The 18,643-nt window shown below is 40.1% G+C and overlaps 1 protein-coding gene across 4 annotated transcripts in view; it reads right to left on the minus strand.

Annotated features, from left to right (window-relative positions):
- The window catches only part of PARN (poly(A)-specific ribonuclease), a 153,361-nt gene that overhangs the window by 2,268 nt on the left and 132,450 nt on the right, over nt 1–18,643 (minus strand). For all 4 annotated transcript variants that reach the window (XM_087416990.1, XM_087416991.1, XM_004441852.3 and 1 more), the window contains one exon: nt 7,084–7,277. In XM_087416990.1, the coding sequence (XP_087273116.1) occupies nt 7,084–7,277 (194 nt within the window). The remainder of the gene's footprint in view (nt 1–7,083; nt 7,278–18,643) is intronic.

The following is an 18,643-nucleotide window of genomic DNA, read 5'->3' on the forward strand; positions in this document are numbered from 1 at the left end:
TCAGGACTCCCGTTTAAGACTGCGAGACTGCTCCTGAGAAGGGACAAGAGGCAGCAGGTGATCCACGTGACAAAGATTCCCATGATCCAGTCAGAAAAGGAATAAGGATTATTAAAAAACAAAACAAACCACAAACACTCCCCTCCCTACAACAACGAAGTACTGCAGATGGCCCGTGATAAGACAGAACTGGCCTGATCTTCTCCACCACGCATTCATACAATACCTAATTATAGGGTGGAAAATAAACATCAACAGGGCATTTTTATAACTCACATATCAGAGAACTTGTACAGCAGCCAATTAGCCATTCTAAAGGTAAAAGCCACAAAGCCAAACATGGGGAACTGAAGTAAATTAAAACTAGCTCAGAGGTAAAAACAAGATAAATGGCTAAAAGCAACTGCACTGTCACACTTACAACAGCGCCTGCTGTGGCTGGGCGGGAGTGTGTGTGAGTGTGGCCCCATGCCATCCACACCCAGGAAGGGACTCCGTGAAGAGCTAGTGAGAAATAACGGAATAAGCAAAAGTTGTGGGGTAAGCAAGTCTGGCGGCCATTTCAGCAGCTGTGTGACTTGGAACAACTCCCACTGCCTCATCTAGATGACGGACCGAATGCAACTGGATGCCACATAGGACTTCTGTGATAGAGCCAAGTTCCTGGCACAGAGCAAGGTTTTAATGCACATTAGATCCATTTTCCTTATCAGTAAGGTGGCCCAGGGGCCAACCCACTGGCGTAGTGGTTAAGTTTGCACCCTCCACATTGGTGGCCCTGGGTTCACGGGTTTGGATCCCGGGCACGCACCTACATACTGCTCATCAAGCCATGCTGCGGCAGCATCCCATATACAAAACAGAGGAAGACTGGCACAGATGTTAGCTCGGGGCCCACCTTCCTCAAGCAAAAAGAGGAAGATTGGCAACAGATGTTAGTTCAGGGCCCGTCTTCCTCAGCAAAAAAATAAAATAAAATAAGGTGGCCCAACACTGAACACGGTTGTTGGCCAGGAAGCCAACAGCCTGCAGTCAAAGAGATGCTAATTTTCACAGCCTAAAATATGCAGCTGCTGAGCAAGAATGGTATGCACGGAGGAAGCAGAACTTTAGGCACCATCTTAAGGAGACCTTGACTAGAGGGGAGCTGGAGGTCACTGCCGTTGTCCTTTCTAGCACTTTCCAAAAAGTGAGTGCTGTATACTGTCAAAGGATCAGTCTCAAAGCTAGCAGATAAGGAGCTATGGTTAGTTTTCCAGGGCACTCATTTTTATAGCCCTGTTTTACTAGAGTGCAAAGAATTATTCAGAAAAAGTTTTTCTTTTTAAACAGATACTTTTTCTTTTTTTTGTGTGAGGAGATCCGCCTTGTGCTAACATCTGCCAATCCTCCTCTTTTTTTTTTTTGCTGAGGAAGACTAGCCCTGGGCTAACATCCGTGCCCATCTTCCTCCACTTTATATGGGATGCCGCCACAGTGTGGCTTGACAAGCATGCGTCAGTGCCCACCCGGGATCCGAACCGGCGAACCCCGGGCCGCCGCAGCAAAGCGCGCTCACTTAACCGCTTGCACCACCAGGCCGGCCCCGAAACAGATAATTAAGGACACCTGCTTCCTGCTATCATGGACCTCAATCCACATCTCTCATCACACACAAAGTTAACTCAAAATGGATTGTATATCTAAATGTAAAATCTAAAACCATAAAACTTCTAGAAGAAAACATAAGAGAAAATCTTTTACAGTCTTGAGTCAGGCAAAGATTTCTTAGATATGACGCCAAAGGCATAATCCAAGAAAAAAATGGATAAATTGAATTTCATTAAAATTTAAAACTTCTACTATTTGAAAGATACTATTAAGAGAATAAAAAGAAAAGCATAGCCTGGAAGAATTTGCAAAACACCCAAAAGGACTTGTATCCAGAATATATAAAGAACTCTCAAAACTCAATAAGAAGAAAAAAAACAATGCAACGAAAAAAATGGGCAAAAGATTTGACCAGACATTTTACCAAAGAAGAGATTTGGATGCCAAATAATCACATAAAGACACACTAACATTATTAGTCATTAGGGAAATTCAAATCAAAGCCATAATGAGATACCACTACATACCCATTAGAGTGGCTAAAAAGGACAATACCAATACCGATGAAGTACAGAGCCGCTCACACCCTGCTGGTGGGAACGCAAAATGGTGTAGCCACTTCGGAAAACACTGTGTCCGTTTCTTATAAAGCTCAACATACACTTAGCTTATGACCCAGCAATTCTACTGTTAGGTATTGACCCAAAAGAAATGAAAACTTAGTTCACAGAAAAACCTGTACACAAATGTTTATAGCCGCTTGATTCTTAGTTGCTAAAAACTGGTAACAGCAGGCCAGCCCCGTGGCTTAGCGGTTAAGTGCGCGCGCTCCGCTACTGGCGGCCCGGGTTCGGATCCTGGGCGCGCACCGACCCACCACCTCTCCGGCCATGCTGAGGCCGCGTCCCACATACAGCAACTAGAAGGATGTGCAGCTATGACCTACAACTATCTGCTGAGGTTTGGGGAAAAAAAGGAGGAGGACTGGCAATAGATGTTAGCTCAGAGCCGGTCTTCCTCAGCAAAAAGAGGAGGATTAGCACGGATGTTAGCTCAGGGCTGATCTTCCTCACCAAAAAAAAAAAAAAAAGAAAGAAAAAAAAATGATGGGCAGAGTAAAAACACTTGTTGACAGAGCATCAAGTAACTGTGGGGTTCAATTTTCTTCTATATTTCTTCATTTTATAGCTTTTCATAGTGAGCATGTTCCTTTTATTAACAAAAACAACAAAAGAAATTAAAAAGGGGTAAACACAAAAGGTGACTGTTTCTGCTTATTTAGCTTTCGGCTAACTAGAGTTGAAAGGGAGAGACTGAGAGGTAAGACATCTCTTCCCTCAGGTGAATCCAAAACAGAATCTAAAATTCGACATAGTACACTAGAAATCTGCCATCGTCTCATTTTCTACAGAGTGGAATTCTGCATAGAGAAAGATCCTTTGAGGTGCCATACTAAAGTTTTTAACTAGGAAATGCTCCAAAGGCCTAACAGGGTGGTTTCCCACAACAAGAAGGCAGAGCTCACGCTGGGTGGCTTATAGGGAGCCCCAGACAGTTGCCAGGAGCAGGGAGGACACAAATATGCACTGAGCACACAGCCCCGCAGCGCAGAACACACCTCATTTGCCACATTTAGGCTGTAAACCACATTTTAATTGAGTGATTAAGAGCTCCTTGGGAGGTCACTGGACTTCCCTAGCCTGGTGGCTCAGGTGACTGACAGCAGCAACTGCAGATCTTGTTTCTGACTCAAAGGAGACCTGTAACAGCACCGAGAGGCTGCTGCTCTAAGTAGATTCTAAATTTTTATACTGTAACCCTCAGGGTTTCAGCTTGAAAAGTTCAGCAGATTAGTCAAGACTCCAATAAAACTCATGGTTCTTGGCAAACATTTAAAGGTCTAACATGTTGTATTTTAAAAGTAAGGGGGAAAAGACTTGGAACACCTTCTCTGTTACACGACAAAAAATCCCCAGGAATAGTTGAAGTCTTGCGGCACGCTTCCACGAACGCTGTCTACAGGGCGCTAATGGAACGTCCGGCTATTGGACTGTCCGTCAGTATTTCGAGAACGGCCAGTCTGGTCAGCATCAGGCCACTGGAACACTATTCACTTACTCAGCAAGTACAAGTGTGCTGTGGAAACCCGTCCATTACACATTGTCTGGGGAACATTTCCTAGAGATAGTTGATTTCAGCATAAATGGCATGCAGACCTGTTTTCCTTTATGTACCAACTGAGAATGTAGCTTGAACTCCCCAGAGGAGTAGATAGCACTACCAATCTACACTAACCATAATAAATATAAAAGGAGAGGACTTACTTTACATGTTTGCTTCCTGAAAATAGGACAGAAACAACAACACTTAAGAGAAAAATATTTACTAAGTACATAATATGTACATAATAAGCTCCAAAAAAGAATGGTCACTTGGACTTTTATCATATGACTTGATCACAAGAAAGTCCAGGTTGGTAATTGTTTTGGATCTAGAACAGCTGCCAGAAATATCTTTGTAAAGAATCCTTTGCTTCCTCTCAAGTTTGGATAGATTTCACATACTGCAGAGTGGTACAGTGCGTGAGTTCTGGATCAGACAGCCCTCCCCGCCACTCCCAATACTGCTACATTTGGCTTTGCAAGTCTGTAATTCTTTGAGCCTTGGTTTCCTCTCGATAAATTAGAAATAATGATATCTATACCTTACTAACTAGGTTTTTATAAGGACTAGACAATAAACGATGTTCCTAGCACAATGTGTGATATATGATATAAACTTAATAAGTGGTCATTTCTTCTGCCATTTAAGTCATTTTATTATCTGGGAAGGGGTCTAGTACTTAACTCTTAGTGTATCTTAGATATTAGAATGTATAACTAAGAAAAATGATACTCTTTTGTGTGGGATTTACCGAGAATCAATTTTCCCAGGATTGCTACAGTACACGATATCTATGGTCCTACTTTTTGCTACCTTCTCCTTGGAAAACAGAAAGTTCCCTCCAGATGAAACACTGTCTTTTACATTTTTCATGTCCTCACTGACAGCACTGGGTACCCAACACACCTTAGTGAATCACCTGAGAACCTGCCAAGATACTCTCCCCAGCAGGAGAGCTCAGACCTGATGCCTTAGCACCTGTCTCCATAGGACAGATGTAACCACACTGCACCAAACACTAATACAGTTCCTGCCAACAGCCAGACGAGGCCCTCTCAGCTCCTGGAACACTCTGGACCTTTGAGAGTTTAACACAGACTCTTCCCAGGGTCTGAACTCGGTGCTCTCACTCATTACAGGGCCATAGTGAAGTAACCGAGCAATCCAAGTTGGTTGATTCAACAGGTTCAGCACCTGATCTCTTGACCTACACCCTGCTGATACTGTTAGGACAAAACGGTTAAAGCAAAGCAGCTGAAAAGGATCCATTACACGTCCACCCCTGCACCATCGGAAGGTCTCACTCAGTGATGGTGCTCTAGGAGAAAGCTCAGTGCTCTCAAGGTCTCTGATTCAATTAAAAGTTATCAAGATGTTTCTCTCTTCCTCTTTCTTTTTTAGCAGGATTGACAAAGAAGCACAAAATCTATCATGTTTTTAGCTCAAATCTTGTGGCACTGACAGCTTTACTGTCAATGGGAGAGAAAAACCTATTTTAATGATGGTATTATAAATTCAAAACCCCAAATAACTCAAAAAAATTTTTTACTTAAAACGATGGAAGTTATAAAAAGAGCTAATCTATTAATGCAGTCTATTATTAGGTATTTTAATTCTAATACCTTTAAGATTATGCTAGATAGAAGGAAAAAAACCTAAAATCTTGTCCCTGAGAAGTAACAGATGAGCCGAAAAATTCAAGAGAATGAGATACGAAGAAAGATACAAGAGGGGAACCCTCCCTCCCCCAGTCATGCCCAGAGTGATCTCGAAAAGTCACACTAACATTTAATATTTAACACTGGTTGAACAGGTACAAGGTGGCCGTGGTAACAAGGTTATCACAGATGAAGACTAAGTATGTTACAGATTAAAAACTTCTCCAATACTTGGTTTAGGGAAAGGAAGGGAGGCAGGCAAAGGGAGACACGCGGATTCAGGCTGTCAGCTAAAATATGCAATCCAGGCTTCAGACAAGAGTTTAAGTTTTCGGTTCTAGTTAAGCTTCAGCATAATGTATAAGAACTACATGCAACATTTTTGCTGCTTCTTTGATTTCATTAATATCAACGAGATTCAGAAAGCTCCCTAGAGTCAGACTGGGCCACGTGCAAAAAGAGGAATTAATTACAACACAATGAATTCTTAGCCTGGGTGTGAATCGAGTCCAGTGCCTCACTACCTTCCTTTAATTTGACTGTTGGTCCTGCTAACCAGGGCGACTGTCGCGATGTGAGACAAAGGAGAGGAATAATCCCTCTCATCCTGAGCAGACAACAGGAAACTGTTTAAAAGCACCGGCTTTCTTGTAGGACAGACTCAGGGCTCCGTGACCTTGGAAAGTCATGTAACCCTCTAGGCCTCCATTTTCTTAACTGTAAAATGGACTGTGATGACCACCTCAGAGATTTAAATGAAAGAATTTCTGTCAAGCAGGAGGTGCCCCGCTGGACCCTGAGCAAGCCCTCAGTCAGCAGCGGCTATCTTCACTGTCACCGGGACTGCTGCCTGATCATGTAGGCCAGACTCCTGAGTGGGGACGGGCCTTTCACAGAGGCTGACTGACAGGCGAGCCCCTGCCTTGCCCCGACTCCGGCACCGCAGAGGGTCTGTGCTCACAGGGCTGAGTTAGGTCATGGGCCTCCACAGCACATCTGGGGGACGGAGAGGACATGGGATTTGGCTTCACACGGGCCTGCGCTCACCTTCGGGTTCGGCTTCTTACTAGCTACACCTGCACGTGTTTCTTCACCTCTCTGAGCCCAGACATCCGCATCACTAAAACAAGGATGATATTTCCTGTCTCAGGGCTGTTGTGAGAATGAAATTAAATAAAGAGAGAAAAGGCTCCTACTCCAGTGTCTAGCACACAGTAGGCTCTCAACATGTATGAATTTCCTGTTTCCTTTGTTCCTTATATAATTCTGCTTCAGAGAGAAATCCAGGCTGCCCGGGTCTTGCCGGGAACAGTGAAAACTGCCACTGAAAATAACATGCATAGGAGGAGGCCTCCGTGCAAATTTAAATGCACATTTAAAAGACTCTGGCTACTTTAAACACATCGGCAAAACGTCTAAACCAGAGAGGAGAGAGGGATGACCAAAGCGGACTGACCATCTTTAACAAGGAGGCCCCCAGGATGCCCTCCTCTATCAAGAGCCAGGGCTTTCTAGGAATTCCTCAAATGAAATTAAATTGATCCTAAAAACAGCTGGTCCCGTGGGGCTCTGCCACCAACTGAAGCCTTGCTGTAATTTCTTCCCCAAATATGAATTTCTAGAGCATTAAAGAGTACACAAGGCCGGAACTTTAGTAAGATCCGATACAAACCTGCTGGAGAAAGGTCTTTCTTCATTCTTTTTAATTTCTTGGCCTTCTTCCTTCCCTCTGAGAGGGCTTCTGCACAGGAATCTGTCTGCTCAAGCTCAGCGTCAGAAGTCTCCCCCGATACTCTGGCCTCCAAGCCAGCTTCTGCTTGACTGGGACTCAGATTTCTCTTTCCTCCTGCGCTGGTAGCTGTGAGACTGAAATGCAAACAGTGGAGCAACATGAAAGGTGTTAAGAGTAACAGGAAGACTAGCCTATAAAAATATTTTAATACTCTTGATTCCATTAACACTTAACTAGCAGTCAACCACATGGGCAGCTGCCACCTGTATGTAAAAGTTAAAGACCTTATCATGAACCGAAGTCTAAAAGTTTACCCATGACAAGCTTACTCAGAAGCAAGTTCTACATTATGCTTGTGTATAGATACATACAAATCTAAACTGTTCTTAGTGCTTCAAAGAACACATCTTTAAAGCAAATCCCTGGTCTCTATTTTGGTAGAGCTCCTACAACAGAAGAGTAGAACAGAAGAGCAAAGCGGCTGTAACAAATAATGGTCTTGAGGACATTAAATCAGAAGATGGCATTGTTACCTTCTTGACTGCCCAATGGATACACAGCAGAACAGAAGGATTCTTGAGTCTGTTGGCTATCACACTGCTCATGCATTTGAATACACCTACAGGGCATGCTCCACCTTCTTATAATTCTCTTCTATTTCAAAAAGGTGACTTGTCAAATTCATAATGAAACCTGGGTTCATTTTTAAAGCTTTATAGGATTTGACATGTTGACTTAAATCAGATTACATGTCTTGATTTTTCCTTAAGAAAATATGTTCCCTGAAATATAGCTTGATAAAAACAGAGACCAGGGGCCGGCCCTGTGGCTTAGCGGTTAAGTGCGTGCTCTCTGATGCTGGCGGCCCGGTTTCGGATCCCGGGCGCGCACCGACGCACCGCTTCTCCGGCCACGCTGAGGTCGCGTCCCACATATGGCAACTAGAAAGCTGTGCAACTATGACATACAACTATCTACTGGGGCTTTGGGGCGAAAATAAATAAATAAATCTTTAAAAAAAAAAAAAAAAAAAAAAAACAGAGACCACATGGCCATTGTGAGTCCTGTCTCCTCTAAATAGGCCTTATAAATAGATTTTTTATTATAGCCCCCAAGTTATGAAAAGCATAAAAAAATCAAGTCATTCCACTTAAGGGAGGCCACTGAAGCACAGAGAGGGGGTTGGAGGGAAGGAGAGAGAAAAGTCGAACATATTCCTATTTAAGCGTTCCCTAGGAAGTGAATACTTAAAAATGTTACATACAAACAAGTCTGGCTACCCAATTATTCAAGTTCCTTTGCATTACTCCTCCACTCAAATCTTTGCTGTACTTGACACTTGTTCACTCATGTGAAGAAGGAGACGAATAAATTGCTTCCCTGATGGTTCTTAGAAGCCATAGAAAGCGGAACAGGGCTTAGAGCACAGGGCCTCTTAAGACCGGCTGGCTGGCTTACCATTTGTCTTCTTTTTCACATCTACTACATGCAGCTTTCTGAAACATCTCTTCTACTGAAGGGATATGGAGCAAAGGGGGGTATTAAAAGTTTATGCCAAAGTTTACTGTTTAAAAACTGATAATACCTTTAAAAATTTTTTTTAAAGACTAAAAAATTTGGGCTGGTTTCCGAAAATCTGGAAAATTCAGAAAGTATAAATAAGAAAATAATGACCCCTCTTATATTACAAAAGGGAAGAGGACTAAAAATTCCTTTGAATGGGAAATCCTGGAAACTGGTTGACTCTGAGAGGTAAATGTTTAATGAAAACTCAGCTGGAACCATCGGCATTAAAAATACTTCAAGAAATACAAAGTCCAGAAATAGCCCCAAGGCATACAGAAATCTAGTGTGGTATCTCAAATTACTGAGGCAAAGGTGGACTTGTAAACTTTCCTACTACAACTCACAATCTGGATGCAATAAAAGATTTAAAAATGTGATTTTATAAAAATAAAAATCTTTTGCATGGCAATAAATAACATGAGCAAAGTCAAAAGATAAATAAGGAAACATTTGTAACATCTATCACAGAGAGTTAATGTCCCTAATAGACAAATAACACTCAAAATTGAAGGAAAAAAGACCAAAAATCCTATAGAAAAATGGGCAAAGCTATGAATAAACAACGCTACACACACACATCCTAAACACATGAAAAGGTGTTCAATTCCATTTATAATGCAAAATAAAATGACACTGACATATCGTTTCTCACCCACTAGATTAGACGAAATATCCAAAAGCTTGATAAACTATTCTATTCATGGGACTGGAGAAACAGGCACTCATACATTGCTGATAAGGATGCAAAATGGCACAACCCACTCTTATGAAGGGGAATGTGGCAATGTCTAACAAAACTACATATTCATTTTCTCTTTGAGCCAGCAATCCCACTTCTAGGAATTTAGAAGACACACCTCCAACAATGCAAAAATATATATGCACAAGGTTATTCACTGCAGCATTATTTGTAATTGCAAGATACTGCAAAGTGCCTAAATGTCTAAGCATAGGAAACTGGTTGAATAAACTACAGTACACACAAAGAAGTACTAAGCAGTCAGAAGAAAGAATGGAGATCTCAAAGAACTGACATGGAATGATTTCCAGTGAAAAAGGTGAAAAAAGCAAAGTGCAAAAGAGCAATTTACGAGCCGGGTATTCCCAATCTTGGGTGGGGTGTGGGGCAGCACTGCAAACAAACCCTGAACTCTCCAGTAGGTTTGCTTCTGTAGTCGAACAAGTGAAGCAATTCTGAAAATACTTAGATGCATTATAGTACTGAGAAAATTAGTAAATGTGTTGATGTGGGGAGACATACAAATAAAGGAATCGGGGCAGGCAAGGAAGAACCCTGTGGGAATGAAAGGGAATTGGAGATATGGGTTTGGGCTTGTGATTTCTAAAATAAGCATGTGCATATGTGTGCTTATACATATGGTTATGTGTGTATATCCATGCACATATTTCCCAGCTCTGTCCACTCAAAGCACCTAGAAGCAAAGAAATCCCAGTAGCAATAAGTACATCCAGTGTCCAGATCTTAGTTTCTAATACCATACCCAGTGAAAAAACCAAGGCTCCTCGAAGAAGTGGCTGATTCTGGGGCTGGGGTAAAGGAGGTGCAAAATGAGCCTGGACCATCTTGCAATACCAGAAAGTAGGAAACTGCTCAAGAAATGACGGTGCATGCACAGGGACAGAGGAACCAGTGAGAAAGGGCTCCCACTGGCCAAATAGTTGAGCACCAAAATAATTAAGGGGCAATAATAAATTCTAAACCACTGACAAAATAGGAACCATGGGTCTACATCAATACATAATACAGAGAGAGAAGGGAGAGCTCTTAATTACAGATGAATGGTGACTATGAAATGGTAAAGGCAGAAAGAGAGATGGAGTTGAAAAATCATCCTTTTGCAAGTAACACATAAAGAATCGCTGAGGCAAAAATCATCAATAGATGCTAAATCTAGGGCGGTATTTTGAGAAGAGTAGGATATTTGTATGATTTTAAAGTGTCTCACCACAGACCGATTCCCCAAGAAGCACACAACATCTTATGTAGTAGTCTGGTCAGGACTGTATAACCTAAATGTAATCACGAAGAAACATCAGACAAACCCAAATGAAAAATATTTTATTGAAAAAAGTGGGCGGGGGGGCCTGGTGTTCTTCAAAAATATCATTGTCATAAAAAAGACTAAAGAGACATGAAAACTAGGTGCAACACGTTATCATAGACTGGATCTGATACTGGGTCATAGACTGGATCTGATACTGAACGGGAAAAAGCTATAAAGACCATATTGGATCAAATAATAAAACTGGGATATGAACGGCAGCTTTAAGTATTATATCAATGTTAAATTACCAAGGTTGCTAACTGCCCTATAGGTATATAAGAGAATGCCCTTGTTTAGAGTATTTAGGGATAAAGGACCATGATGTATCTAACTTGCTTCAGAGGGTTCAGAAAAAAATCAAGCTGTTGGAGGAGGGGAGATGGAGAGAGAGAGGGAGAGAGAACTCGACACAGAGAGTATGTGTTTACAGACAGGGCCGGAGGGGAAAGGAGGAAAAGAGAACATGTGCACGGAAAGCGAAAAACAAGTAGAGCAAAATGCAAAATGTTAACAACAGACGTATCTGGATGAAGAGTATATGTGTGTTCTTTCTAATATGTGTGTAACTTTTTTAAAGTTTGAAATTATTTTGAAATTAAAAGCAAAAAAAACAAAAAAAGAATTATAGGAGACACTTGAGAACCATGTGTAACAAACAAGGAAAAGTGCATTTCATTGAGGAGTATCTTCTAATGCCTGCTGTGACACAATCCAGGGCTGAAGTGTATGTGTGCTTATACTTGACTCATAAATACACTATCAGCCTATTAATACAAGGGAGAAGCTGCCTTGACCATTAACAAAATGTCCCATTTGATACAACTGAAGCCCTTTCCAGCCACCCAGGCTCACACCCTCTGAGTCAGCATTTGCCCCTTTTCATTCTTCAATGCCTGAGCCCCCTTGCTCCTTCAGAAGCTCGTCTCCTCATTAACAAATAATATCCCACCAACATAACGGGCACCTCCCGCGGCCACCTCCATCCTCCAGTCCCACCTGTTTTACTCCTATCTGCCACCATTGCAGCTCTTTCCTCACCCACTGCTGCCGTGGGTCCTCCCTCTCTTGCCCCTAGGCTCTTTAAACAGGATCCTGATTGGTCAGTCTCTCCCTCTCTGCCTCTTTCCAGTCTCCCTTCCCCTTCAAATCCATTCCTTCCAATGTTGCCAAACTTATTCCAAAGTAGAGATTTGATCAAGATAGTCCCAGCTCAAAAACTTCTATGGCTCTCCACTACAGACCTAAATTTAAACTGCCTGGCATAGCATCCAGAATCCTCTGTCATCTGGGTCCCAATCAGCTTTTCTTGCCTTATTTTCCACAAGGCAGTCGAGTTGCAAAGACAACATACGTTTACCTCAACGAATTCCATTACATGCACTCTTCGAAATACATCCATTGTCCCATTAGTGGGCTTACCAAGCCCAATACACCCTACGTTTCCCATTTCAACGTTGCTGTGTGTCAAGACCCTACTGTCCATCTCTTCCTGCCTCAAATACCACTAGCCTCTAAGAATGTTCCCTAATTCCTATGTTTAGTGTTCCTTTCCTTCCATGCTTCCCGTAACACTCTGCTTGTCTGTCTCAACGGGGTCTTTAAGTCATTCACCCTTATTATTTATAATAAACAAAAACTGGGAACAGTGCAGGTGTGCACCGAAGTAGAACAGATAGACAAACTGTGGTATGTGTATACAATGAAAAACAATTCAGCATATAACAATAAGGAACTACTGATGGGAATCTCAAAAACATTCTAAATGAATAAAGCCTTCACATAAAAGAGTGGGTATTTCATAATTCCATTTTTTTGAAATTCCAGAAAAGGCTAAACTACAGAGAAAAAAATTCAGAAGAATGGTGGAGGTGGGTGGGGGGCAGGCAGGGATTGATGAGGGGAAACTGAGGGAAATTTCTGGGGTGATGTTAATGCTCTGTGTCTTTATAGGAGTATGCTTTTGTCAAAACTCATATTTCCACATTAGATGGATATTCTATAAACACGGGGATTGACTGCTTTAATTTTAGCATTAATTGCAAATGATAATTTTGTAGGCATTTGCTGGAATACATTATTTTTATCCTAACCATAGGTTATTGTGGTATTTTTGACCAACAAGGGCCATGAATCTGTAACATTCCTCTCCGCAAACATCTGAGAGTTTACTACACATCAGGGACTATGCTAGAACTTTGCCTCCGGAAGGTTCTCAGTTTATATAACTTTTAAGTTTACAAGGCACTTTCAAACATTTTCCCAATTAATTTACAACATACTTCTTAGTTCCTAATCTGTAGTTTTGGCTCTCAAATAAGAATCCTTTGCCTCCTAGGAAGGGCTGTTGTTTACTGGACATCCTGCCTGAGAAAGCCCTCAGATATATGTGAAATTAATACATTTCATATGCTTAAATATGTATATGTATGTAATATCCACATCAGCATAAAATTTTCTCAACCATCATTCTCTAGTAAAAATAAAAGTTGTGATTGTATCCCATATAGCTTAACTAAAGCAGCTTTGGATCAAAAACAGTTTTTATTATACACTGAAAACCAGAGGTAAGAAGTATTGCTTTTAAATTTTTGATTATTTATACATTTTTAAGGTACGGTCGTGTGTGTGTGTATATATGTATAGATACTCTCAATACATGCATGTTGGTAAGATATTCCTTTACAGATTGATTTTAAAGGTCAAAAGTCAAAATGAAAATCAGGCAAAACAGCCTCCCGTTAGTCTGAGCTCATTCTGCGTGCAGAATTATAATGCACACAGAATGAATGTGAAGTGCATATTTAAATCCACTGAAGAGGTGGTGATTAATTAAAAAATAAAATGTTAGAGACACAACTTAGTTACGACAAAATTGAACATTAAACCTTGATTAGCATTTATATGGGGGATGCCAATGATAAGCCATCCTGGTCGTAACGGCTATTCGGTCAAACTTAAAATTTTGCTGTCAGTTAAGGAATTATTAACAATGCAGCAACTACAAATCGAATTCTGCATGGGTAAATATCTCCATTAACTTCGTCTTTTTAGTAGAAAAAATGTTTGCTAATAGGAAGGTCATATTTACAAGCTCCTACAAATACATTTTGCTGTAAAACTATAAAAATCTGGTTGCCCCATAAGATTTTTCCCCTCTTTATTTTAAATTAGGATATTATTTACACGCAATAAAATTCACTCATTTTAAGTGTTCAGTTTAGCTAATTTGGGAATTGTATATAACCACGTAAGTACTACAACAATTAAGATATAGAATAGGTCCTTTTCTCTTAAAGGATTCCTTGTGCCATTCTGCACTCAATCCCCCTCCCAGCAACCACTGATCTGCTTGTAGTCCCTCTAGTTTCGCCTTTTCTAGAAGTTCATATGAATGAAATCATCCAGTACATTATTTAGTCGTATGTGTTCGACTCTTTCACTTCGCATAATACTCTTAGAACCAGCCACAAAGCTGGAAGTACTGGTATTTCATTCCTTTTATTACTGAGTAGTACTATTTCATAGTATGGCTATACCACAATTCATTTATTCATTTACCAGTTTGATGGACATTTGGGCTGCTTCCAATTTTTTGCTATTATAAATAACAATACTATGAACATCTGTGTAAAGACTTCTGACTTTTTGTGTTTTTTATTGTGCTAAAACACACATAACATACAACTTACCACCTTACCCATTTTTAAGTGTACAGTTCAGTGGTATTAAGTACAGTTATATTGTTGTGTAACCATCACCACCATCCATCTCCAGAGCTCTTTTCATCTTGCAAAACTGAAACTCCATATCCACTAAACAATAACTCGCCATTTCCCCCTCCCCACAACCCCTGGCAACCACCATTCTACTTTCTGTCTCTGATTTTTACTACTCTAGGTACCTCATACATACAGAATTTGTCTTTTTGTGACTGGCTTATTTCACTTAGCATAATGTCAAGCAAGGTTCATCCATGTTGTAGTGTGTCAGAATTTTTTTCCTTTTTAAGGCTGAATGATATTCTACTATATGTGTATTTCTCATTTTGCTTACCTATGCATCTGTCAATGGACGCTTGGGGTGTTTCCATGTCTTAGCTACTGTGAACAATGCTGCTATGAACACAGGAGTACAAATATTTCGTCAAGAGCCTGCTTTCAATTCTTTTGGGTATATACTAAGAAGTGGAATTCCTGGATCATACGGTTAATTTATTTTTAGTTTTCTGAGGAAACATCATACTGCTTTCCACAATAGCTGTACCATTTTCCATTCTCACCAACTGTGCACAAGATTCCAATTTCTCCATATCCTCACCAACACTTGTTATTTTCTGTTTTTGTCTTATTGTTGATTTTTTTTTGATGGTAGTTATCCTAATGGGTGTGAGGTGGTACCTCACTGTGGTTTTGATTTGCATTTCTCTAATGATTAGTGATACAGAGAATCTTTTCACGTGCTTATTGATCATTGTACATCTTCTTTGGAGAAATGTCTATGCAAGTTCTCTGCCCATTTTTGAATTAGGCTGTTTGTCTGTTGTTGTGGTTAAATTTTAAAAGTTTTCTAGATATTCTAGATATTAATCCCTTATGAGATATGTGATTTGAAAATATTTTCTCCCATTCTGTGGGTTGCCTTTTCACTCTGTTGATAGTCTCTTTCGATGCACAAAAGCCTTTAATTTTCATGAAGTCCAATTTGTCTATTTTTTTCTTTTGTTGCCTGTGCCTTTGGTGTCATATCTAAAAAAGTCACTGCCAAATGCAATGTTGTGAAGCTCTTCCCGTATGTTGTCTTCTAAGAGTTTTATAATTTTAGTTCTTACATTAAGACTTCTGATCCAGTTTGAGTTAATTTTTATATATATATTTTATACATTAAAGTAAGGGTACAACTTCATTCTTTTGCATGTGGATATCCAGTTTACCCAATTTATTGAACAGACTGTCCTTTCCCCACTGAATGGTCTTGGCACCCTTGTCGAAAATCATCTGACCATATAAGTGAAGGTTTATTTCTGGGCTCTCTACTCTGTTCCATTGGTCCATATGTCTGTCCTTATGCCAATATCATACTGTTTTGTTTATTGTAGCTTCAGAAAGTGTTAGTCCTCCAACTTTGTTCTTTTTCAAGATTGTTTTGGCTATTTGAGTTCCCCTGAGACTCTATATGAATTTTAGGATGGACTTTTCTATTTGTGCAAAAAATGTCATTGGAATTTTGATACGCAGTTCATTGAATCTGTAGATCACTTTAGCTAGTATTAACATCTCGGCAATATTAAGTCTCTGAATCCACGAACATGGGATATCTTTTCATTTAAGTTTTCTTTAATTTCTTTCAGCAATGTTTTGTAGATGGCAGGAGAGAGCCATCTCTCTCTCTCCCTTTTCTTACAAGAGCACTAATCCCATCATGAGGACCCCATGCTCATGACCTCATCTAACTCTAATTACCTCCCAAAGGCCCTATCTCCTAATACCATCACATTGGGGGTTAGGGCTTCAACATATGAATGGGGGTGGGGGGGGCACAATTCACTCCGTAGCACAAGGTCACTAAGATTTTTTCCATCTTTTCTTGTAGAAGTGTGACAGTTTTAATTTTTACATTTAGGTCTATGAGTTATTTCAAGTTCATTATGTATATGTTGTGATGTAAGAGTGGAAGTTCATTTTTTTTGCATTCTGTTATCCAACCGCTTTAGCACTATTTGTTGACAAAACTAAGCTTTGCCTACTGGATCACCAGCACCTTTGTCAGAAATTTTTAATTATCAAAATTCCCAACAGTTATTAATCTTCAGGATTTGAGAACAAGAAATTGGAATTCTAGAATCATAAATTATTCTGTGCTTTTTATAGTACTTTATGTGTTTTTAAATAATGAGTTATCATAATCATAAACAATGAATCACTTTTCTGTGATAGGGTTATATTAAAAGTCTCAGGGGTTAGTTAGTAAAGTAAGATATAATAATAAACACATGGGTTATTATGAATCAATATACTATGACAAAATTATATATTTCAGAAACATGTAAAAATAATCTCACTTGATATAGACATTTGGTAACAGAAAACATTAAAAGAATAAAACATTAGTATCGAATGGATGCCCAGCAAATATTGTTTAGAAATTGAAAGATGTCACAAATATTTAATATTTAAAAGTTATTCTTATATGAGATTTTAAACCACACACACATTAATTGCTAATATTTGTCTTGTGACAAATATTCCAGATGTAGAAGAGTTTCTTTCTTGTTGGTCTGATGTTGGTCAAATTGTCTCGAGCGCGTCCAAAGCAAATACAAGTTGGGCATTAGACTACATGTCACTTCATATAAGCTCATTTCCTATTTTTGGGTTGAAAATATTTTGTCTGCTTGCCTTGATTTTGACTTTGCTGTTAAAATTGATATTGCTTGTCCTAATTCACATTTTAGATCAGCTGATATCACACTGGAGTATTCCACAATGATATTTACATCCTGTCTTTGCGTTTCTTCTGTAAATGTATTTACAAAGAACAGTAGCCTAAAGCAAATATTCAAACACTGAAACACTACTGGGTTCTGTTAAGATAACCTAACATTTGGATATCCTAGCAAAGACAACACTACTACACAGAAACATGTTTCAAACTGCCAATTTAAGGATTGTTTCCAAAACTTATTGTATCTTGCAACAAGACTCACAGGATTTTTATAAAGTATACTAATGTGTATAAATTCACTCATATATTTTAATGTATAAGAACGACTCACTGTTAGCAGCAGACAGGCCACGACCACACACTTATAACACGGCAACAGCGACAAGCAAGAACGACTGACCAATCTGATTGTGGCCCCTTCTCTCTTACATGCTCCCGTCCTGGTTTCAGACATGGTGACAATGTTTGACATTGATTCCATTCCACCCTTGCTTTCGACTTCATGTCAGTGGATTCCTTTGAACTAGTAATGCTTATGTTGATGGTTAAACTTTTAATTCCCACAGATTTTTTTTCCTTAAACCTGACTCCTTGACTGATTTTTCTCAGGATTTGAAGTAACATACAAATGCCCCTAGAAATGCTAGGAAGGAATTCCTGCATGGAAACACTACTGGAAATCCATAGACCACAAACGTGTGGTTGTGTTTCTGGACTCTATTCCGTCTCATTATCTATTTGTCTTTCCTTACGCCAGCACCACACTGTCTTTACTCCTGTAGCTTTATAGTAAGTCTGAGAGAGACAGAATAAGTCCTTTAGTGGGCTGGGAGGTTCACGCTGCTGGATAAAATAACAGCCACCTTTCATTGTAAAGGGCTGCTCAGTTTACAAAATTCTCTCATTTGATACTTGTATACGACCATTTGAAACTGAACATGTGTTTTCATTCCCATTTTACAGACAAGAAACCTCATCCTCAGCATAAGTGGCTTCCCCCAGGTTGGGTAGCTGGTTAGGCAGATCTGAGACTGTCCTCCAAGTCCAGCGCTCTCTGGACTGCTTCATAACCTCCCTCCTCACCCCCATCTTCCCAAGGCCAGTTCTTATTGTGCAGGTCTCCACTGGAAAGAGATCCCCTCAGGAACGCTTCCCCTGACCTCCTAAGGAGCCCGAGCAGCCCCTCACCCTCACCTTCTATTCATCCCTCTATCTTGTTTTGTTTTCGTCCTACTACTCATCTCTGCCTGTGCTTCTTACTTTTTCTTTACCTGTTTATTCTCTCTCTCTGCCACTAGAATGTAAGCTCCACCAGAGAAGGATCTCACACTACTGTTTGACCATGGTATTCTCAGCGCCTAGCATTCGGCCTACAGAGACTAAGCCCTCTGCAGTCAAGATTGTTGAATGGATGAAATAAGTGAATG

Source organism: Ceratotherium simum, chromosome 26, assembly GCF_057802395.1.
Source record: "Ceratotherium simum simum isolate JZ-2026a chromosome 26, ASM5780239v1, whole genome shotgun sequence".
Lineage (NCBI taxonomy): Eukaryota > Metazoa > Chordata > Mammalia > Perissodactyla > Rhinocerotidae > Ceratotherium > Ceratotherium simum.